Source organism: Sipha flava, unplaced genomic scaffold (assembly GCF_003268045.1).
Source record: "Sipha flava isolate LNK unplaced genomic scaffold, YSA_version1 167_pilon_pilon, whole genome shotgun sequence".
Classification (NCBI taxonomy): Eukaryota; Metazoa; Arthropoda; class Insecta; order Hemiptera; family Aphididae; genus Sipha; species Sipha flava.
This window is the reverse complement of record NW_020271856.1, coordinates 578,743-604,121: the sequence shown is the minus strand read 5'-3', so window position 1 is coordinate 604,121 and position 25,379 is coordinate 578,743. Positions and strand designations below refer to the sequence as shown.

The window sequence follows — 25,379 nt, the reverse complement described above, 5'->3', positions numbered from 1 at the left end:
ATTAAATTAATAATAATATATAAATATTATATATATAAAATTAAATATTCTATATGTTATAAATAATGACTATGCTGCAAGGGCTGTAGGCAGTTAACTAATCTTAAATACTGATTATAAATAATAATAGTTTAATTTTGTGTCCTCGTGAAAATGTTCGAAGAAGCGTCCATACCTGTCGTAACATGTTCGTGTAACATCCTTTGATGTTACGTCGAAATACCGACAACTGACATATCGCCGATTTGTTCGATAGAATGTTGTAAGTTCGACCATTTGTTACACACAAATCTTGTTTACGAACACATGTTCGTCGTTTATTTACCTAGTGTGTATGCGGCTTAACAGATGAAAACCTACAACATCAATTACGATGTGCAAACACAAACATTTCTGTTTGATATACAAAACCTTACAGTGACGTATACATAACTTTGGTATGGAGAGGGGATCAGTTGCAAAAAATTATTATGGAAGGAAAATTCCTAAATCTTAGTACCTGCACATTTAAATAATAAATAATAAAAGATATATATATATTGAATGTATCAAAATAATAATTTATAATAAATCTTTACAATATTTTATTGTTTCTTTATAGTTTCCTTACATTTAGTACACTATCTTATACAATTTTAAAAATAACTATGGGGGATCAGACCCCACATCCCCCCTTTCAATGCGTATTTGTATATTCAAGGCGAAATTAAAAACATCATTGTTAAAGATTGTTATTTTTAACATGGATATGTTTTAATGCTAGGGGTTTCCAAAAATTTGTCGCGACACCGAGAATGTTGCTTATGCAGTAATTTAAAATTTTATATTTATAAAATTTGTTTATTCCTTTAAGAAAATATATGGTGAATTTTGAGTGACTAATAAAAAAAATTGTTTATTGCAATATAGTTTTTATACTTATGAAAAATAATTAATCATTAAAAAAATTGAGTTTCTTAATTCTCTGATGGTGTAAAGACAGTCGAGAAGTCTTATAGTGTTAAAGTAATTTTTATCGTAATAATGTGCTTCCTCCTTCCCTTCCTCCCAAAAATTAGGTACATAATCGGCCCTTGCGAAATGAAAACCTATATACGCCATTGCTCCCTTGTATACACCCTTGGAAGCTTAGTGAACGGGTTGAGAAACAAATATTTTACTAAATGGTGAAATAAATAAATTAAAACTATAAAATAGATTATCTATGTTAATAAATTATGAGTCATAGTAAAAGCAATAATAATTTTATTTATTTCAAATAATTAATGCACCAAAACTTAAATTATAATAATAATTAATTTTGTTTAAAATGTTTACTCCAAATTTTTTTTGTATTTTGACAAAATACTAATATAATTTTATATGTGGTCCGTGGGATTGTAATGTATTTTCGAAGTGGTCCGCAAAATCATTTAGGTTGGCCGCCCCTGATATAGAGATAGGTTTTCTGAAGGGAAAGGGCATCCAGGTGAAAGTAGGCTGATATTATTAAAGTAGGTTAGGTTAGTTGCATGTTATGGTTTGATCTAGGAGAAAAAGGTGAGTGGGAAGTTTTGGAAGAAATTAATAGAGCGACACCAGTATGTGCAGAGTTGTCGAGGTGATTTGCTTGGAGACAGTCGTAACCATATATTTTAAATTTTAAGTTGGTGGTGAGATGCATTTCAGAAAAGAGAGCTATGTTTACATTTTTTTCTTTTAGGGCAATTTGAAGAATATTTGTATTATTGGAGATTCTGTTAGCATCCCATAGAAGAATGGTTAAAAAGGACAATTTATTTACGACCATTAGTATTTATGAGCTTATCGGTGACTGGTGTGATTAGTTGATATTAATGAATTGATTAATAATTTGAATTAATTTATAAAAGAGGTAAGTTGATTTATTGCTTGGGGCAATTTGAATGAAGAGGGTTTTGTTCTGCGGGTTATTCGTGTGCTCGGCATTGATTTGTGAGAGGGAGAAAATTCCGCCTGGTTTGGTTTTTGGTGGTTTGGCTGTCTGCGAGTGATAATTTGTGAATCATTGTCAGGGAAGGCTGTAGGAGAGAAAAGATTCGCGGAGATTTAAATATTTGTTTTTTTTTCTAAGTGAAGAAGTGGCGTTATGGAGATATTATGCGTTTGGTTGTCTCAGGTGGGACTTTTTGCCAGTCGTTTTCATTTTCTGAGAAATCTCTGAGGGGGAGTTTGCTCCCCATTGATTTAATAATAATTTTGGTATTATTAACGGTGGTAACGTTTTATTTGCTGTATATTTATTTTTATAATTTGAACTCGTGGATTTATGATTATTAGAATTCAAAATGATGTAAGATTAGGTGACAATGTAGATAAAGAAATTAATAATAATAATGGGCTTTGGAGAATAAAGTAATTTATACATTACCAGTTATTAGAAATCCCACGACGTGCACTGGACACCGCACCGTGTACTAATGACTTGCTATCGAGAGCTGATAAAAGCGAAGTGATTTAAGATTAATATACGTGTCTCTACACCAGCGGTTCCCAACCTTTTCAAGACTATTACCGACTGGAACCCAATAGATCACGATCGATCTTTTTTGTAACCCAATTGAGCACGGTTGCAATCAAACAATAGGAACCAAAAAAGAACCCAAAAACCACATGATTGAGCACGAAAATGGGTACGACGTTGCTCCCTTGTACCGTAGAATATTATTCGGTGCACCACATAACTGTGCATTCAAGATTTTTTTATAATTATTATGTAATTCAATTTTAGATTTGTAATAATTATTTCATAATATAAAATTTTTATGACTCAAGTTTCCTAAAAGAAATAGGTAACTCTCCAATAGAAAAACGACAAGACACCTTTTTTTTCACATTTTTTATATTGTTGGTGTATAGAGCTCGGTGCGTCCATATTATTATTACAAAATAAAATAAATTTGAGTATAATTATTTATAATTAAAAATCTTTTATTGGATTTTAATCACATGTTATAATTACATTTTTTTTTTTTGCTAAAAATAGCACTCGTACACTTGTCATGAAAAAGGTAAAAATTTGAATTTTTTCCCCTAAATACTTATTTCCAATTTTCAATAAGTATTTTAGTAGATTGTCAGCATTTTTAAATTCAAAGTACTCACGATAGCCTTTTTTTTTTTTTTTTTATTTAGCTGCTGATTTAGAACCATTTTAGCTCGACAATTACTAAACTAAGGATTTACAACTTATAAATACTTATAAATAATACTTATAAATACAACTTATAAATATATAATAAATATATATATCATTTAAACACGATAGCCTTTATAGCGGTATTTTTAATGCACGGTAAAGTCAAGGTGCACGCGACAGTTTTCGAAATATCGCGTCATAATTTTACCACGCGATACTCGTGTGTTGTGCTCTATATTTATTTTAATGTAATTTAACAAAACGCGCAGTAAAATTACGGCGCGGTAAAATAACGCTAGTGTGTTACCAGCCTAATAGTTTTCAATTTGATAACGTTGTACACAATATTTTTTTTTTTACCGTGCTCATGGGGTCGTCAAAAAGGTCGGCCGATAACGACCGTGCTCGAACGGGTATCACCGCTATTACCCGCAAACCAGGTAAGATAATTGCACAGACTATATGAATTATATCATTTTATATACATTATATATTATATTCATATAATCTGTGATAATATTAAATACCCCTACCCGCTAAAAAAGCACGTGTGCCTGACCTAACATAAAACCCGCTTTATCGGATTATCGGTTATCGCAACCGAATTAGATTGATTTATAGAACCGCAATGTTATATATATATATATTATCTAAAGAAATATTTTATTTTTTATTTGTACCAATGTGAAAATGGTTCGTTTCGCAGAAGATAATCGAGAGTATACTGTACAAATCACCAGTGTGTTGGTGACTTGCAGCCAGATCCCTAAATTAAGTACGAGTTGCGGCAACATTTTATTTATCACTTCATATCAGCCTATCAGCTGTTACCCAGAAAACGCCACTAGAAAGTTGGCTGAGTCATCTCCCAAAATTTTTTATTTTTTTATTTTTTATTATTATTTATGTAAAAATGGCAAAATATATGGTAATTTGTGGTAAAATTAATTTTTTTAGATTATTGGTTGGGCAAAAACTTAAAACTTAATCATTTAACGAAAACAAACTGCTCTATTTCTTTTTGTGCTATCTTTGTCATCTGTTGTCTTATAAATTCTTCTTTTTTACATACTTTCTTTGTTTTTATTCCATTGCTTCTACATTTGATATATGTTTCTGATTGAATTTCTACTAACACATCTATAAAATTATAGATGTTAGGATGATTAGAAAAGAACGATGAATTTAGGTGTGAATGAAAACTTTCACAGCCGTTAGTGGTTCGGTTATAGCTAGTAGAGAACTATGCCCAAATATTTGGGTGAAACATGGCGTCCGAGGATTTAAAGTTTTTGAAAACATAGTTGGTAAATTATACAATCCCATCATCTTTAGCGGGCAGTATTCATTTGAACTTTCGTTTTATTTAATTTATAAACAACAATTACATCATACTTGGCTGTAAATAGTGTAAGGTAATATCCATTAATAGTTATGTCTCAGCTAGTGATACAGTCCTTAATAAGTATACGGGTACACATCTGAATTACTGTAAAAAAATATATGTACAATATTGTGAACGTTACCAAATGGTTTAATAATAGATCGTGTATATGGTAAACGGTATCTGTACAAGTCACGATTAAAGTTAGTAATATCTATAGCCGTGGTATAAGTAAACCACGGACTTTTAAATATATTTTTTTTTGACAGTGTATTAAACAAATTACGTTTATTTTTTTTTACTCATTCGATATCAAATGTAATAAATATTAACATGATTAGGTTAGTTAGCTTAGTCAGATTAGTTAGCTAACCTAACTTGCAGGGCTGGACTGGGTCAAAAACTTCTACCGGAAAAATAAAACGACCCACTTAAATTTACCAAAGGTTTAAAAACAACTTTAAAAAAACATATTTTCATATAAAATGATTGTATATTATTTGAACACTTAATATTATTATTAAAAATTAAAACCATTTATTTAATTTTTGACAGTTTCTAAAGCAACCGCATTAGAAAATGCTTCTATATCTGTAAACATAATGATCCTACACCGAAAAACCTAAAAAAAAAAATTTCCAACGAGTATAAGTGCCCCCATTTAAACAAGCGGCCCACCAGGAAACTCCCGATAACCCGCCTGCTCAGTCCGATCTTAAATATTACCCAATATAAGTATTATTTAATGGGTAATATTAATACGTCTTATTCATCTCCAAAAAACCGCCACTGCATAGACAATGTCTATGTCTATTAGACATGTGTACGAGGAGTGACAGGTGTGTCTGGGCACGCCCCGAAATATTGTAAATTGAGTTCTAAAATGTAGTAGTAATTATTAAAGTTTTATTAATGTTTATTAAAGTATTAAAGTCTAAGAGTAAGGAGCCCGTATTGAACTGATGTTGCTCAAATTAAATGTAATTATGTAATTCTAAAATATTTGGTAAAAACAAATGCCCTTTTATAATAGAAAAAATAAAACTAAATTTTTTAAATTTTCGTGAAAAATCTTATTGTTAGGGTTCAGAATTTAATGCTCTTAAAAAATATTAAATATGCATGCACTTATGCATTTAAAAAAGTACAAATATGCTTTAAAACAATGCACTTAATAAATACATTTTACTAAATATACTCGTACCTAACAACAGTACAAATGTTATTAGTATAGGCGTGTCCAGACCTCCGTGAGTCACTGGCTGGGGAGGCCAGTTATAAAATTTTTATTTACTACAGAGATCTATACCTAATCTATATCTATATTTGTGACTTATTTTTAATGTATGGAAATTATATAGCACCTGGAATTTTTTCATCTCACCAAATTAAAGATTTTCTTGATCTTAAAATTGGTTCCTTATGCTATTACAACTATGAACTAATAAATAAGGCTTATTAACTAATGTGCTACATACTTATTTTTTATAAATATTTTATCAAATATATATCAATCTTTTCTACACATATGATTACAGTTATTATACAATAAACAGTTTTTTATCAGTTTGGTTAAAGAAGTAATTTATTAAAATATTACAAATAACAAAATGTAATAAGCTTAAGATTTAAATTTACCTTCCTAAAATTACTAAAGAATTACCTAAAGTTACTGTTTCAGCCACGGATATAGATACTATATATATATATATATATATATATATATATATATTTTATTATTGCTAACATTTTTAAATATTACTATTAATTCATCAGTAATTATAAAATATGCGTTTAAAATTGCTAAACCACTAAATATACAAAAATGTGCACTATAAACTTTTAATATGTTTTTCGTAGTGTGATGAAAATAATTTCAAGCTTACTTGGCAATAAATTGAATAGCCCAATAAAAACATGTAAATGTAACATCTTCCGAGCCTTACTTCTTATGATAATATAATGGCTAAAATTTACTATAAAAGTACAAATCATAAATAATTGAAGCTATCTGAGAAAAATATATGAAATTCGAGGAAAAAATATTAATTTGGACTTACCACAATATTAAATAAAAAGTTATATTTATTTAAGAATTTATACATTATAATGTATTAAATATACCTACACGTTATGTTAAGATAGGGCTCAAAAGTAATGTAGGCACTCTTAGATACAGGTCTGCGCACGCCTATAAGTTCTATGCATACATAGATTAGGAAAATATTATAAAATTAAATAGTCCAGATAATTAGGTAGTTGATGTATTACCAGAGATTTTAAACATTACCGAGTAAAACACAAAATGTAGCAAATATCAACGTTATTATAATGTAAGAAATGTATTAAATAACTACCATGGTTAGTAATTAGTATTTACTGCTATAATGCCCAGTAACCAGTGCTGTGCCTAATAGGATTTCAAATACAATTTAGGGTCTAGGATCAAATATATCAGTAAGAAATTTAATTTTTAATTTAACTATAAATAGTAATTAATACATATTATGTAATATAATATATTATTATATATTTTTGTGTAAACATGTACTATACATATTAGAATTATTATTTGCCATTTATGTCTGATGACTGATAGTTTAAACTTCGGTAGACGTAAACCGTTGGTTGATTATATCACACGGTCGAATAAAATATGGAAATTCCCAAATTGTTTATAATACAATTTTCGTTCGTGATAAAGTTATATTTATTTGTTTCGTTAGTATTATTAACTATATTAAAACAAAACTTGACGACGGCAGTGGCCAGTAAGTGGTCTTAACAGCCAATATTAATCATATATTTTTAAACACGTTTCATACTAATAAATTATGTTATGTTAAATTAAATTTTATAACTCTCATAGTAGTATTTAAAGAATTAAAAAATATTATTTTTTCATTGCATTATTGTATTGTTGACTACTGAAATGTCTCATTTTAACTGTGCAAAAGTAAGTGTATAAATCTTAAAACTACATACAACTGATTTATATCTCATCTAAACCATAATTTAGTTTTACTAATATATAGTAAGTATTGTAGTACGAATATTATAATTAAGTATTAACTGTAAACAGAAGTAATTGTACTTAAATTAAGTATAATAATTTTCTAATCATCTTAATTATGTTATTATTTCTTATTTGCACTTGTGTTTTTATTTATTCGATTAAAAGTTTTCAACCTCCAAATTAGTGGATTAGTCATTAGATCAAATTTCATATAGATTTATAAGGCAACAATATAATATCACTTAATTACCATAGCCCAGTGGTTCCCAACCCATGGGCCGTGGGCCCCGAGCAGCATGATACTGGGCCGTGAACCATATAATATTCATATTACTAATCTATATATTTAAAATATTAAATATCAGAAAGTAAATAAGATTTGCCAATTGGATTTTCATGTGATCAGAATCTGCAATAATTTTTTTTTTAAAATCACACCATTAGTGCCATTTTGGATAAATTTTCGGTAAGACTATCCAGCAATCTGTAAAATTGCTTTTAGAAATTCGATAGGCTATTCTGTGTGAACGAGCTTTTTCTACTTAAATTTTTTTTTTTTAAATAAATATTGGAATAAACTAAATGTTGAGAGTGATTTAAGGCTAAAACCATTCAGTTTTTATCCAGATAAACAATGGACAACCAATTTCAAAAATCACATTAAATTGTTTAACTCATGAACAATCAGGTTCACTAAAGTTTTTTTCTTGATTAACAATTAATTTTTAATTATTTTTTTTAATAACTGGCATATATATAAATTATAATATCTGTGTATATATATATTTAAACTTAGTGGGCTTCATAGATTTTTTTACAAAATTGGTGGTTAGCACTACGAAAAAGGTAGGGAATTGCTACCATAGACATTTAACTAATTTTTTTTAATTTATACGTTTTTAATATAGGTATTTTAATAAATTGTAGTAATTGATTATTAATATTTTTAATTAAAAAACAGTTTTAATTGTGAAGTATTTGGCTTTAGTTGTTATTAGTTTAAATAATAAAAAAATGTTAAATTTTCGAAGAAAAGAAGGAAATTGATTATATTATGAGAATGCAAAAGAAATTATATGGGTGTGATTTTAATTATTAATTAAAGTGTTTGGCAATTGTTTAGAAGAGCTGTATGTGATTCTAATTATAGGAAACATTTTATAGGGAATTAAGGAGAGTTATAATAATAAAAAATCAGAATAGATCATAAATTGATTTTTGCCAATTGTAAACAAATAAAGAATTTTTTTTCTTGAGAAAAGAACTCTTGTTTTTTATATAAAGCTAATATTTAATTAATTTACAGTGCTAATTCTAAATATTCTAAAAATCCAACATAACACTTAAAATATTAAGTATACAGACATTTCCAAATTATTAATAGCTTTTACTAATATATAATTCCAAATTACTTTTTTGTTATTAATTTTGATTCTTCTTTATTGAATTTTTTTTGATTATAATTATTGTTTTGCTTAGTTTTCTACAATATCTTAGGTTATATATTTGATGATGTATCGACATATTGTACTTTTAGATATTAAATGGTTTAAAATGAAATAGACTATGAATATGTATCAAGTCTCAAATAAAAACTAATAATTTTATCAAATATTATAAACAACATAAATTTATTTCTATTGATTAAATTACGTTCCTATTTTCAATCTTAAATATTTATATACACATGTAATATTGGATGTATTTGCACCGTCTGTTAATGTAAATATGTATTTTTAACATATTAAAGCAGCAACATTGAAATACTAATTATAAAGCTTTTATTATGTTTTCAATAAAAATATTCTTATGTAGATATTATTAAAACCATGTGTAATATTAAACATTTTTTGAATTAAAAAAGTATTTTGTACATTTTACGTTCCTAGAAATATGGGTTTCTGTTGAGTCTGAGTATTATTTTACTTTTTATACATTTATTATACTATTATTTATTTAATTAAAATACATTTAATTTTTACACTTAAAGTCATGTCACTAGGTGAAAATTCTTTGTTATTCTGTTTTATTAGGATATTTGTAGGTATCTAAATGTATTAATTTTTCCCGTATGATATATAATTATTATTTGTATTTTATTAAATTAAAGTGTAATACTATTTATAAATTTTGTTATAACAGTTTAACTTAAACAACTATTATTGATGTTATGTACACTACCTACTATAAATTAAAATTTTAGTAAAAAAAAAAAAATTATTTTTGTAATTTAGTAGGTGATTTATTGATGTATATAATTTCGATATCAAATCAATACCTGTTAGTTGTCTTTTACACTAATATATAAAATAAAAATTTTAAACTCGTGTTAAAATTTGCCAAGAAATTTTAAATGAACTACAAGTATTTTGTTAAATGTTTGTATTTAATTAAAAAGAAAAAGAAAAACACTTTTTGTGACATGAATTTTATTTTTCACTCTTTAAATTTTTTATTAAAAATGATTGTTTGATAGTTTAAAAATAACATATTATATAATACTATGGTAGAAGTTACATTTAAATTTGTATATCAAGTTGATATATAATAATATTATTATAATATAATATTGGTTCTTATTATTCTAGTTATAAAATTATTTTGTCAAAAATAAAGTCAAAGATAATATTAGTGTTGCTCATTGTTGTATAGTTTTAGACCTGAACAAAATTATAATATATATACGATATAAACATGTTATTTATTTTTTTATTATTTTTTTTTAGGTAAATATGCTAAATATGACTGTATTCAAATCTGAATGTTTTGAAATGGCATTATCAAACAGCAAGACTAAACACAAACATTTGAAACTTACTCAAAAACGTTTTAATGAAAAAAAATCACCAGTATTAGATTCTATGTTTCAAATTAGTTACAATAAAGATATTTGCACTACAAGTACTGTAAATAATTTTATGTCTTTATATAATAAAGTGAGTAAATTACAAAAAGATTATACGCCTTTGCACTTAGCTATCGAAATGGGTAATTTTCATTTAATACAATTTTTATTAAAACTTCCTACTATAAATGTCAATGCTTTTACAAGTACTGGTTTCACAGGATTGCATATGGCCATTAAAGCAGACAATTTAAGCATTGTTAAATATTTATGTGAGTATTCTCACATTGATTTAGAAGCAACATCAAATTGTGTTGGTACACCATTGATTTATGCCACATTAATTTCAACTCCAATAGTTTTGAAAACATTGATTGATCATGGTGCTAATGTAAATAAGACTTTTACTGTAGATTGTTTGAATCCATTGATGTTGGCTATTCATCATAATAAAAAAGAACAGAGTTGGATATTGGCTGATAATGGTACTTGTCCTTTACATACAGATGTAAAAAAATGGAATGCCTTACATTATGCTGCTTTATTTAAAGGTTCTGATGAATTACTTAAAAAATTAGTTGAAATAGGTTGTGACAAAAATGGTATTACTTGTGAGGGTATGACACCTTTGCATCATGCAGTTATTTCCGGAAGTACTGATGCTGTTAAATTATTAGTTTCAGTAAACGCAGATATTCATAAAACTGATGAAAATGGTCTTACAGCTTTACATTATGCTGCTTATCAAGGTCATTGGGAAATTGTGAAAATATTATTAGTTGCTGGTTCTAGACCAAACAAAAAAACAAATAGCAAAGTGACACCTTTGCATTTTGCAGCCAAACATGATCGTTATTTAGTGGTAGTGGAACTATTAAAATGCTATGTTGATGTGAATGCTATTACTATACAATGTAATACTCCATTGCATTATGCAGCTTGTAATGGAAATGAAGAAATGGTTGATATTCTATTGAAAAACGGAGCTGATTTAAATATTCCAAACAAAGACAACGATTTACCTATTCATCTTGCTTGTTTACGTGGAGCTATTGATGTTGTTAAATTATTATGTTCAAAAAGTTCAAATGGATCAAATATGGATTGTCGAAATAAGAATAATATGTTGCCACTACACAATGCTATTTTAAGTGCTAATGAAGAGTTAGTAAAGTTTTTATTGAACAAGTATAAATTGAATGTTGATACTGATTTGTATCAAGTGGCATTACGTTCTGGAAACATTCATATAATTAAAATTTTAATTGATAAAACTAATGATTTAGTATTTAAAAATGAGTTATTTTGGTATAAAATCATTAGTTTTTCTGAATCTCTAGAAGTATTTAAGTTAGTTGCTGATCATGTTCAACCACCAACATCAGCCTTATCAGGCTTAGTGGAATATGCAATACATTTAGGGTATTGTGACATTGCTCAATATTTACTAAAATATATTAAAACGTGGAAGGATCTTATTGATGGAGAAGGAAATACAGCATTACACCATGCAATATGTAAAAATGATTTAGAATTAGTTCGTTCGCTTATAGAAAAAGGAGCAAATTTGAAACACATTTGTGATTCAGGTATTACATTATTACAATTTGCGTCAAGGAATGGTAATGCAGAAATTGTGGAGTTGTTGAAGAATTATACTAATTATTATAATTTGAACAAAAAGACTAATATATAAAATTATCCATTCTATAACAAATTTTAACATATTAATTATTTTGACTAAAAACAGTAATATTTTATTTTAAAATTATTAAACTTAAGTTATTTTATATCTACACTATTATTAGACTAGAAGCAAACAACTATTTATCAATAAAACATTTATTTTAATGTGATCTTCTTTAGATTACATAAGAAAATCATATTTATTTGTAGCTAAGCTAGTATGTATGTGGTACAATTGTTGTATTTATTATTTTAAACATTTTGTTTGCTGATTGTCTTATTATAGGGTATTAATTTTTATTAACATTTTTTTAAACATTCTAATAATTGCATCTGTATGAACTATTTTTTAATTAAAAATGTATTCATCATAGTTCTTATTTTATTACTTAACATCTGTATTATTAAAAAAAAATATTTTGTGTTTTTTCTTAACCTTTTTAAGACTTAATGTACTGATTTATTTAATTATTTGTTTTTATTATTTCTAAGGTATTTATGTACGATATTCAAATAAATTATAAAATTTAGGTGTAAAAATTTTTTTCTTCAAACTTGCAGTATTAAATAATATAAATTGTATTCTTTTACTCCTCTTTATAAGAATTAAATACTTATAGTTGGAAATAAAAAAAGTAATATAACTTTATATATTATTTTGTTTTTTCTTAATTTCTATTATTATGATATTTTTTTATAATATATTATTTGCAATATTTATATTTCTTTTATACAAAATAAGTTATTATTGATTAATAATTAATTTATAGTTTATTTGATTATTACTCAATTTAGAAATTTTTATTAATGATAATCATCAATAAACAGTCAAATTTAAAGTATATGCAATTGTAAAAATTATATATTTTTATGAATTACATATGTTCAAAATGTTTCAAAATTAATGAATAAAATACTTTTTCATTAAATGTTTTGTAATATGAAATAGTTTAATAAAATATTATTAAGATTAAACTAGATATAATATATTTACAGTTAAATCAATGTAATATTATTTTATTTAATATATTTTATAATATATATTAAACAGTAGAAAAAAAAAATGCAAAGCACAATGTACAGTATATGCCAAATGTTAAAAATAATTCCTATTGTAGGTAATACTATAAGTATATTTATATTACTTATTATAATACTATAATTAGGAATAATAATAAAATAAATATAAAGGGTATTTCAATAGAAATGCTGGAATTATATCGAGAATGTCATTAAAACCTTATTTGCCAAATTGTTGTGAATTCTTCAGTATTTGAACATTCTGCATAATCGATTTGAAGGCATGATAATATCACGCAACGGCGACATAAGCTGACCTCTGATATTGTGTGTTTTAACGCTTTTAGACATTTTTCTTTGGGGCTATCTTAAATTGCAAATCTATGCAAATAAACCGCAAGCAATTGATGCCCTCAAAGTCAACATAACAATCGCCATCCAGCAAATTCAGCCGGATTTATGCCATAAAGTCATAAAAATTGGACCCCCGAATACGTGATACCAAGCAAAGCCGTGGAGGAAATTTAAACGATGTTATATTCCATAAATAATGTTCTTTAAAATATAAAAAAATTGAGTGGATATCTCACAAACAACTTGTTTTATACACATTTAAAAATCTAACTTCCTATTTGAAATACCATTTATAATGAAAATTAAATAATCGGTATTTCTTAATTATTAATAACAATTTTATATTATTTCTTTTATTCAAATATTGTGTTCATTGATGATATAATATACCAAAAAAATAATTATAATGAATATATGAAAAAATAAAAGTTCAGTCTATTTTTTTTTTCATATTTATTCTCGTTTTTATACCTGATGATCAGGGGCATATTTAGACTTATTTCTAGGGGGGGGGAGGTCGATTCAAATTTTTTTTTAATTCAGGCTTAAAATGTACAAGTAAAATTGTTGGTAATATTTAAATCAGACGAATATTTAATATTTGTGTTTTTTTATTTTTTAATCTAATGCCGGAGCCACTTAGAATCGACTTTAGTGTAGTTCTTTTTTAACACCTGTCTATGTTTAGAAAATTACGCTTGTGTTTTATTTGATTTTTCACTAAGTATGGACCCGAAAAAAAGCCCAATTCAGTATTCACTGTCATGCGTAATTTGATTTCGTTATAAAATGATCCACATTGAAAAAATTTGGAATTTGTATCTCACATATAATCAATTCCGTAAATACGGATTCAGGTGAGGGCGATCGCCCCTTTGTCACCTCCTAAAATACGCTCATGCTGATGATAAACTTTTAATTCAAAACCAGTGGTACTTTACAAACATGTTAATAATATAAAATCGTATATTAATACTCCAGGCTTATTTTTTATTTATTTATATTTATAAATTATTATTCATACGTTAATGGAACCATGAGATTGTATGCATAGGCGCAATTTGGGGGGGGGGCTTGGATGTGCTTAGCATCACAAAAATGTTTTCATGTTAATTTACATACTAATTACTCATTATGTATAAAAAAAAACAATTTTTATTGTATAAATATATAAATTTATTATTTAACACGTTGATGGACAGTTGATTTAATTATTTTTCAAAAACACCACCCTTGAAACGTCACTTTTCATTACTGCTATAGCAGTAATATTTTTAGTACTGCTATAGCAGTACTGACCCCCGACATCACATTTTTGATTACAAAATTACTGCTATACCAGTATTACATTTTATTGGTTAATTATTTTATAATTATTATGTTGAAAGCTACGATTTATTTTAAGGAATGCATAAAAAGATGTTATTTTTATTTAATGAAATGAAACAAAATGCAATATAAAAACTTTATTATATTATTGAAAAATTATACTTATACTATACTTAGATCATTATTTTAAACTTATTTTTTACTAATTAATTAATTTTAACTTTATATTCATCCTTCTGGTTGAGCAGCATGGTAATCTTTAAAACATAGTGGACACAGAGGTACTTTACATTTTTGACATAGAATGGAAGTTTGTTTTCTGGTTTTGTGTTTATAACACTGTACACAATTTTTAAATTATTTTTGTCTTTTATAATTTGGTGGTAACGGTATGGGTTCTTCTAAATGACAATCATACTTCAATGGCGATCGTGTACGTCAGACAGAATCTGAAAACTTTAAAATCAAAATGCAAATAAATAAAAAAATTTAATTAATTTTAATTCGATATCAATGTTCAACCAGTATTATGCTTCAGAAAGCGATTTGATACGTCATATAAATCAACTAAATGTTCTTCTATAAATGCAAACAACTAACAAACTAAATCACCAATAGTTACAAATATGCAAAATATAATTTTATATCGATTAATAACGACTAATAATGCAATGTTTTTAAGTCTGTATTATCAAACGATAAACGATTGAAAAATAAAATGTTCATATAAAAATCAAAAATGTATTTAAATATTAAGAATGCATGTTCTATATAGAGCTCTTAATACACGTGAATTCACGTGTCACGTGTCACATGTAAAATCCAAAATAAGAACGTATAACCTTAATACTGTACTAATAATATTTTATTAAAAATTCAAGTGCATAATATAAAATTACTAATTTTCATCATTATAAAAATGGATATGTATTTGGATAAACATGTATTTCACGTTACACGTGAATTCCGTGACACGTGTAATAAAAGTTCTATTCATATATATGTTTGTATAATTTTAGTCTTGTATGTATATCGTGTAATGATTAAGTTAGAGCTCTTGCACATATATTTATACGAAAATGCGTTTTTTAGATCAAGAAGTAAAACTAACAGTCGGAAATGTTGATACGCATACAAGTACTCAATCATCGAGGCATGGAGTACTATTACCGAATACCATACGTGCGTTAATCGTTGGTCCTTCTGGATGTGGTAAGACTAATTTGGTATATACTTTATTGACTGATGTCAACGGTATAAGATTTCATAATGTATAACATTTATTCGAAATCATTGGATCAACCTAAATATAAAATTTTGTGCGATATTTTAAAAGATATAGATGGTATTCAATTATTCACGTTTTACGAAAACGATGAGGTTATTACACCTGAAAAAGCTTTACCAAATTCAGTATTTATCTTTGATGATATTATTTGCGAAAGTCAAACTATCGTACGATCATATTTTTCACGTGGTCGACATAATAAAATCGATGTATGCTATACTTAGCACAATCTTACGCCCGTGTACCGAAACAACTTATACGCGATTACAGTAATTTTATAATATTATTCAAACAAGACGAGACTAATTTAAAACATGTGTACATGGAACACTGTTCGGGTGATATGAAGTATTCAGATTTCAAGGATTTTTGTACAACTTGTTGGGGAAAAGGACGATTTGATTTTATCGTTATAAGTAAGGACTGCGAACGTAATAACGGGCGGTATAGAAATGGGTTCGACACATTTGTTGTTATATAAAGCGATGTAACATACATATTGAAACAGTCGAAGACATGACTTCCGAAGGCATGCTTATAGTTGAATTAGCTAAAGCAAAAGAAAATATCAGACAAAAATACTCTGCGTTAAAACTCGGAGACGCTGAAGCTACAACAATTGTATCAAGAACGTTAAAACCTATAATTGACCCTCTAGAAAATATATCAACTATACAGTTAACAAACCAACAAGTTTCAACCGAGCTAAAATATGAGGATGTAGAATTTTTAGAAAATCCAGACATTGAGAACTGGTTTCATTTTCAAGCTAAAGATAAAACATATGGTCCGAAAAAACTGCCAAATGGTATCATTCAACTAGGTAATAAAATAATAAAATTCATTGGAAATACATTAGTTATTGATGGGGTGACACATATTCTTACACCAGGACTTGTGAGTTTATTGTTTTCAAAATATCCATATCATTATACACAGCAAGAATAAGAAAAATATAAATCGATATTAATACAAACTTCAGCGCATTTAACCTTAGATAGTGCAAAGATTAAAAGTGGTGGGGATAAATATAAAAACATTATTATCAAATTGTTTTCATCTGGCAATGGACTGGCTATGAAGTTATAAAAACATAATTTAGTATATTGGAACGATCCTAACGAGATTGTCGATCGATTGCGATTACTCTTAACATCTCAAGCTGTTGATTATACAGGCGTTTCCAACGAAATAATATCTATTTACGAGGAATTATACGAAGCCGGAATAATAAAACGTATTCCAAATGTCTAAACGGGATATCGCCATAGAATTACACAAACCTGCTAGAAAAAATTACACAAGGCGTAGAGTTAATGTTTATGACAAAAACGATCTTTGGCAAGCCGACTTGGTCGAAATGATACCATATTTAAAGCAAAACAAGGGATACAAGTATATTCTATGCGTTATAGACTGTTTTACAAAATTTGCATGGGCAATAGCATTAAAATCTATAACTGCCAAAGAAGTTCCCAGTGCAATGTCGAAAATACTGCTTAAACGCGCACCAAAATTATTACAGCTCGATAACGGTAAAGAATTTTATAATTCTACATTCGACGCATTGATGAAGAAGTATAACATACACAAGTATTCAACTTTTAGCATCACGAAAGCATGCATTGTTGAACGTTTTAACCACACATTGAAAGAAAAAATGTTTAGAGAATTTACGGCGCAGGGCTCGCACAAGTGGTTTTCTATTTTACCGAAACTGATTAACGAGTACAATAACTCAAAACACAGAACTATAGGCATGACACCAGTGCAAGCTGATGCAGATCCAATGACCGTTCGTGTAAGCACGTATAAAGGGTTATTTACGAAAGGTTATTTACCCAGCTGGTCTACAGAAATATTTAAAATTGTGAAAAATGAAACTTTACCTATTACTTATCAACTACAAGATTATATGGGAAGACCTATCGCCGGTTGCTTTTATTCAGAAGAATTATTGAAAACAAATTATCCGAATGACTACTTAGTAGAGAAAATTATCCGTAGGAAAGGGGACAAAATTTTTGTTAAATAACTTGGGTTTGATAATACGCATAATAGTTGAATAAATACGATTGATGTTAAAAAATAGTATCACTCTAACTACAGACATGAATGTGTTCGGAACCTCTCAGGCTAGCGAAACAAATAAATTTATAATAAATCTCGAAAAGACGATAAAATCATTTTCGTCTAAATTGGATAAAATCGAATATTTACTCGAAGAAAATCATAAATCCCTTCGAGTTCAAGAAGAACAAGTAGATGTGATACAATTGACATGGGTACAATTAGCTGAGCATATGACAAGAGGTGAAGTGTCATTACAATTAATCAAAGAAAGTACAGAAGGGCTAAAAACAAAATACCAGCTATACTTAGTCAACTCAATACTATTGAAACTTATTATAAAGACAAACCATAATGCCTTGAGCCATCTTGGACATGCAATGAGTACTTGGTTTAAACAATAAATATATGATTAAAGAAATGTCTGTGGTAGACACAGAAACTTGGGCGACTCAACATTGGATTTTTAAACATTCAAAATCTATGCAGGATAATAAAAGTCGTAAAACCAACAAGTGGCTGGAACGTAATTATCATCAACTATCAATAGAATACGGTGACATCAAGTATGAAGAAGTCGGAAGAATATTGAATTCATTAAAGTTCACCTGCATTTACGTCAAAGGTGAACAAAAAAAACAAGTTCTCGTGGAGTATATACCTCGCGTGGCACTCATCAACATTGAAGCTTGGGCTGTCCTCGTTTGGATCAAATATGTGATGACGAAACTTTACCTTGTTGTATTTTTCATATGGAATTTAATCCTAAACAATGTACATTTTATAAAGTATTTGCTATAAGGAAATGGTTTATAAATAATTCTTAAAAATGTAATTGTATTTAATAAACTTAATAATATTTTAACATTGGTTTTTTTTTCACGCTAACTTAGGTATCCTAAAATTGTCAATACATGGTTATAGGTTGCAAGTGATATTATTTATATACATAGAATTGATTACATGAATATACACAAATATATTAAAATTAACTAAATTTTATTACATTTCCATTACATGAATATATACAAAGTGTTTTTACAAATCTTAATATTCAGTATCAGCCATCATATCAGCCAACTCTTCGTCCCTATAAAATTATAAATATTATAAGTATAATAATTTAAAATTATAATAATTTCAAAACTTACTCTATTCGATAGTGGCCGTGAGCTAAGGTGTGGATTTTATCTTCTAGTATAACTCTCTTATCATCAAAGTTATTCAGTGTTAATTTATTTATTCTGATTGTCATTAGCTTGTGTTTAAACGATCGTATGGTCTCTACATTCTCTCTACTGACATCCTTCTCATCCACACCGAACAAACACTTTTTATGATCGTTGAATGTCATGTGGTTATCAACGATATGCTTCCTGATTCCCTTCGCTTTGATTTTTTCCTTTCTGGACAAAATATAAGAGTATAATTTAGCTCTCAACGCGCAGAAATCAGTCATTATGTCACCCTCGGTCTCGTCGGAAAAAAGACCGGGAATTTTTTTACGATCGTTTATATAGCACGGATGATCCTTTGGCAAGTCAGACGTATCCATTCGATCTAGCAAATTAGGGTTGATGGTCAAGTCTCCGTAAAAATCTTTCGTATTGATGTGATACACAAGAGAATCTAAAATAATAATAATATGTATTAATTAGTATTTTTATACTCACATATTGATTTTTATATGTATATTTATTTACCTGTATCAGTGAACATAAGCTTAATATTATCTCCATAGTGTCTTTTCATTACGTTATAGTGGTAGTCATACATTAATGTTTTGCTGATGTCTAATACTGAAAAACCTATAGAAATGAAAAAATAAAACTATGTAAAATAAAAGTGTGCTAAGACAAAATTTGATGTTTACCGATATAGATAGGTTTGTTGAATTTAATAATCTTATTTTCCAATGTTACAGCGTTCAAATTTTCGGTATACGTTGTAGAATGTTTAAAGGTGCTCTTATAAGTTTTTGTAAACGTTTGTCATTGGATACCAATTTCATTTGTATTCTTTTTCTCACGCTCTCCATTGTTTTCCCTACACGAATAGATAAATGTTTAAAGTTTATAAAGGTTTATCAATATATTAACATACCAAATACAGCGTTATTCATGAGTTTGAAAAAATATCTTTCAAAGTCATTCGTAGCGTTCTTCCTCATCGCAGTATTTAAATTAATATAATCGGCTAACCAAGGAGATTAATCGAATTGCACGACTCTATATACCTATAATATATTTATGTTATAAATGTTAAATAAATTAAAAAAATATATACATTTACTTTTTCTACTATCAACCCGTTTGCTATAGCCTGCTGAAGATTACGATAGTGTATTATATAATTGTTTTTCCTCTCGAATGTCGCCATTAGTTTCTTTACCTTCGAGCCCATAGGTATACCGTTTTGAGGGAGAAATGGTAAGTCATTATGCTTATCATGTAGGTGTTCAGGATAAGACACATCTACCTCGTATATTCGTCCTATGGGCGAAGTCTCATTCAAATCGTTGAGCCCATCCAACGTCGGCTTAACCCATTTAAACTTACCATAGGGCATGTACTGTGACATCGCCCAACCGTACAGATTGTTACCTAAAAATAATTACAGAGCATATTATAATATTTTTGAGAAAAATAAATAGATGTATACTTACAACCCTGATAATCCAGCCACGAATGTGACTTCATATCATCATAATCGGGTACCTTCTCATTGTTAACTTTAGCATAACGCATGCTAGTCTGCACCAGCCCACCTCGTATACCTATAAAAAATTTAATTCGATAATTTGTTTATTTAATAATAATAAAATAATTTCTAATACTAACCATTTTCAAACATCAACAACATATTATAATCTGACAGCAGTTCCAGCTTCATTGAGGTGTATTTAAGCATACAGTCAAATGAAAACCTTGGAGCGGTGTAATAGTATGCAGGATCTAAGTTGTAAGCCTTCATACACACATCGCGGAAATTTTCGAAAATGTCTGCCAGCAGCAATACATCAATTTTTAAATATAGATCCGAGTATTCGCCAATCGTTTTTCATACAAAATGTCTCCACACTTTCATCGCGTACTCGTACTCTTTATCATCTAGACTCGACTCAGTCAGGATACTGTAGAATTCGGCTTTATCCGGTAACGCATTTTCATCAAGTTTATTCCACGCGTCCATATATTCATAAGGGTAGACACCCTTACGGGTTACAAGGATCATATCATCAGTGGAAAAATGTTTCCCGGTCTCGCAAAATTTAGAAAAGTCAGGAGTTAGCAAATTTTTAGCGAGCTTTGAAAGTTTCGAAGCCATGAATCTATAAGTGTCTATGAATCTGATTGTGAACGTATTTGATACGTATTTGAAAAAGGAAATAAACTTCTCCTCACTGTTTGATAAAACCGTAATATAATGCGTATCATATCCTAATTCTATCACTATAAAATGAGCATCATAATTCGAGAGATTATGTAGGAAATACGGAACAAAAACAGGTGTTTGAAGTTTTTGGTTACACATATTGCATAGAGCTTGACGATATTTTCCGGAAAGGTGTCAGTGGTCGGCCGTTTTTCGATGTTGTGTCTCATGAGGTGGTGTAAATTTTATACAACACAGATTACAGTGAGTTGCAACCTCGTGATCCACTCTATTACGTGCGCTCATATTTATCTTTACGCTTGTTTTTAACAATTTCTCTATCTTTAAAGATATTTCAGTCACCATCTCCACGAAACGTTTCGCTACATCACCACGTTCCTCACTACCACGATAAATAATCATTTTAGTCGGTATATCATATTCCTTAAGCAGACTTAATGGAACGTCATTGGACGGCTTGACGAAAAGCCCGAAACTCATAGGCTCGTGTTTGTGAGTAATTTGTGTGTTTTTCCCCTTCTTCTCACCATCAGTCTTCAACAGAAGTGCTTCGAAGTCCACATATATAACGATGGGATGTCGTTGTGTGTTTCTCCACGCATCAAACTTTATAAAATCCCCTTCTGCCGGCATAACTGGTAATATCAGTTTATGTAATCCACATATCCACATGTTCCTCTAACGCAGCCTGTCCACTCAATTGATATTTTCGAGGTATATTGTCAAAACTTGTAAAACATCGCTTACAAAATAATAATTTGCTTTCATATCTAGTTTTTTGTGGCCGAACGAGTCTCGAAAAATTAGATATATATATGTAATGTGTATTATCATTTTCCGTCACTAATAATAGATCAAAGTGATCTCGTTTTTCTTCATCTACAACTCGGAGTGGGAAAACCTCATATGTTGAGAACTTTTTCGGTGGTTGGAAATGCTTTTTAATACCATAAATATTTATGGAGACGAGTGGATTATTGTTTTCAAATATTTTTATATCAGATAATGGAGTTGGAAATGAGATAAGATCGAAAATATATTTCCCCTCGTGTCTGCGATAATTTTCACCAATACGACATTTCGGTTCCTCCGTTACATGCTTAGCTAATATAACCCACTTGAAGCAATATTTATCAGTATTTTGTGGATTGATTGTACCCTTTTTTCTATCGATACTATCTGGTAAGGCTATATAAGATGAAACAGACATTGGTGTATATTTATACACCCCTAATAACAATCCATCTACAGCTTCTAGCGCGAATCCACTTCCTCTCTCCGAATAAGTCTCTTCTTTCGTTAATAATTTTATAAAAGATTCTTCAACAAGTGCTGATATATCCGACTCTCTAAACAACTCGACTGCAGATGTTTTGAATGCACGATTTTCTGAGGAATTTTCCACACACGGGATATTATAAGTGGCCTTTAGTTTTAAATTAAATTTAATGGCGTTTTTCTTAAGAAGTGTTTCCAGTATATGTATTAAATTGGATTTCAATGAGTGTAAAAATATATTATAATTTTGAACATTATCATTATTTTTAGCGTAATACCATACGATTTTACAGTTTGCTGATGTTAAAATTTCTACAAGACCTGGGGATCTAACCAGTTCCATACGCACTTTTTTCACCTTAATAGCTGAAGTAGAATTAGCGTTAGAAATGCGTTTACCATTGACTATAGTCGTATAAGAATCTTTAAAAAAAAAAATATATTATCTCATACTTTATCGATGATATTAACTGTAATATGCATATATTACTAAGAAATAATAATACGCATATTCCTGAGTCAATAAGGAAAAACGTACCAAGAATAACTTTGCACACATAAACTTTAATGAGTGCCACGTGCGAATTACAAATCACAAAAACATCCGCAAACAACACCACATTCGAATAAGACAATAAAGGCCAAGGGTAACCACGGACGAAACATCATTTGAATATGACGATCAAGACCAAGGACAACCACGTGCCGAAAACAACACAATTAAACCAGAATCAAACAGAGTATACAAAGGCTCCGTTTCACCACCAACGGCAGACGTGTCTAGCTATCAGTACAAGCCCTTCTGAGTTTCGTCTTTGATATTGTTAGCGCGCAAATTTATAATTTGTATCTGTATCTGTATCTGTATCTGTAATTGTATTTGTATTTATTAAAAGTGTTTACAAGTGTTTAAATTAATTATTGAATCAATTTATCCTGATCCAACAACATCATTACGATAGGTACCTGTTTTTATTGGGTACCACGTAACATAACATTACACTAATTTATAATCCTATAGTATTAAAATCAAGCTATCATCATATAACAATCTATACATTTTGGAAACTGATTAACTTATACTCTGTTCATGTTATTAAAATATAGCTTGGACTGTATAAAAATATTTAAATTTTAAAAACTAACATTTACATGTTATTAAAACAAATTTATACTCTACAACAATAGAAAAAAAAACCTATATTCTACCTATATCTTTAAGTTAATATTATTTCTATGATATTAAAAATAAAACTAACCTTGTATATTTTCGTTTTCAAATTCCATAAGTACCTCCTTACACACATTATCGTTATCCCGTAGATTGCATACATTTTGAATAGTTTGATACTGGTTTGAAGGTCCTGCCTGCGTGTTTGATACCATGGTTAGTGGAGAAGACTTTATAATACTATTGTGAGGTGGATGATTGCGAGTAATACCTTATAAAAATAAATAATTATTTGTTTTAATTTATAATAAAACAATATAATATACATACCATGGAATTTTTTATATGTCTATTGAGATTTGATTTCTTAACGAATGATTTGGTACATATAGTACATGATAAACGCACACCATTATGTTTATTTTGGTGGACAACCAAATTGTCTTTACGTGTAAAGGTAGACACGCACTGATCGCATTTAAACATTATTAAATGTATAAAGTATACATGAAATACAGGGGAAAAAAAGTATAATAAACACTTTGAAAAAAAAATACTAAGTATATTCTTAATATAATAAACACTTGGAAATATTTAAAGACGGTGTGATACTTGTACGTTAACTAGAGCATAAGACTGGAGATGTATTGACTGGCTAGTGACACTTGTAGGTATAGGTTGTTATCGATTTGTATTAGTACATGCTTAATGTATAATTTAACGAATCAAACACGATCACGCTAATCAATATGCCCATAAGTTAATGGCATTTAAGATTTTTCAGAACATAATCGTTAAAATGCGACATCCTGGCGGCTAAAGACAATTATAATGTTTTATTCACTAATAGGCAATATCTTTAACTAAATGTCTGCGAAACTCTGAAGACCAGTTGGACACATTAAGCAGAGCGTTAAAATAGGAATTAATTATAAATGTGTAAGCATAAGATCACATTTTAATATATTTTTTTTTTAAGCATTGGTCGGCTAATATTCATGGGAACGCTGCGTCGCTGCCGGTGCGGTGGGTAGCGGCGTCTGCAGTAGTGGTACGCGACCGGGTGATGGCGAAAGTGGTGGGGGTGGACCATTCACATATACGATATGCATGGAGGGGAGAAATATACATAGGTTACGTGGTCGATCAGTGGTGCGTAGGGTGTAGGGAGTAGGGAGTAGGTTATACCGTAGGTTAGTAGGTAGTACCGCTATATTTATCCTACTATTATTAAATATAATTTTCAAATTTAAAAATTTTCAAATCATCGAATTTATTTCATAATATCTTATTTGTGTTGTGTGTGAATAAATTGACATTTGGGGGTACTTAAAGCAGTAGTGAAAGGTCAAGGGGTACGTAAATGAAAAAAGGTTGAGAAATGC

The 25,379-nt window shown here is 28.6% G+C and overlaps 3 protein-coding genes and 1 pseudogene across 5 annotated transcripts; 2 read left to right on the top strand and 2 right to left on the bottom strand.

The window, feature by feature from the left end:
• Nucleotides 1-3,529: 3,529 nt before the first annotated feature.
• Nucleotides 3,530-12,117, top strand: LOC112679744 (ankyrin-1-like). Of its 3 annotated transcripts, XM_025549653.1 has the most exons (3): nucleotides 7,264-7,497; nucleotides 10,284-10,545; nucleotides 10,624-12,117. In XM_025549653.1, exons 1-3 carry the CDS (start codon nucleotides 7,474-7,476, stop codon nucleotides 12,096-12,098), a joined length of 1,761 nt encoding a protein of 586 aa, XP_025405438.1. In that variant the 5' UTR covers nucleotides 7,264-7,473; the 3' UTR covers nucleotides 12,099-12,117. The 3 variants fall into 3 exon arrangements, with proteins under 3 accessions (XP_025405437.1, XP_025405438.1, XP_025405436.1); XM_025549652.1 differs by lacking the exon at nucleotides 7,264-7,497 and adding an exon at nucleotides 3,530-3,597 and having other exon boundaries at nucleotides 10,284-12,117; XM_025549651.1 differs by having other exon boundaries at nucleotides 10,284-12,117.
• Nucleotides 12,118-17,285: 5,168 nt separating this feature from the next.
• Nucleotides 17,286-18,114, top strand: LOC112679743. Its single transcript, XM_025549649.1, has one exon. The coding sequence runs from the start codon at nucleotides 17,326-17,328 to the stop codon at nucleotides 18,112-18,114; it is 789 nt and encodes a 262-aa protein (XP_025405434.1). The 5' UTR covers nucleotides 17,286-17,325.
• A 1,015-nt stretch (nucleotides 18,115-19,129) lies between these two features.
• On the bottom strand, nucleotides 19,130-21,722 carry LOC112679742 (annotated as a pseudogene).
• Nucleotides 21,723-22,103: 381 nt separating this feature from the next.
• LOC112679750 lies at nucleotides 22,104-23,479 on the bottom strand (the record flags this gene model as incomplete). The annotated part of the gene is made up of 2 exons (XM_025549661.1): nucleotides 22,104-23,246; nucleotides 23,362-23,479. Coding segments are annotated over 2 exons (1,170 nt in total), but the record flags the coding sequence as incomplete, so codon positions are not given.
• Nucleotides 23,480-25,379: the final 1,900 nt, after the last annotated feature.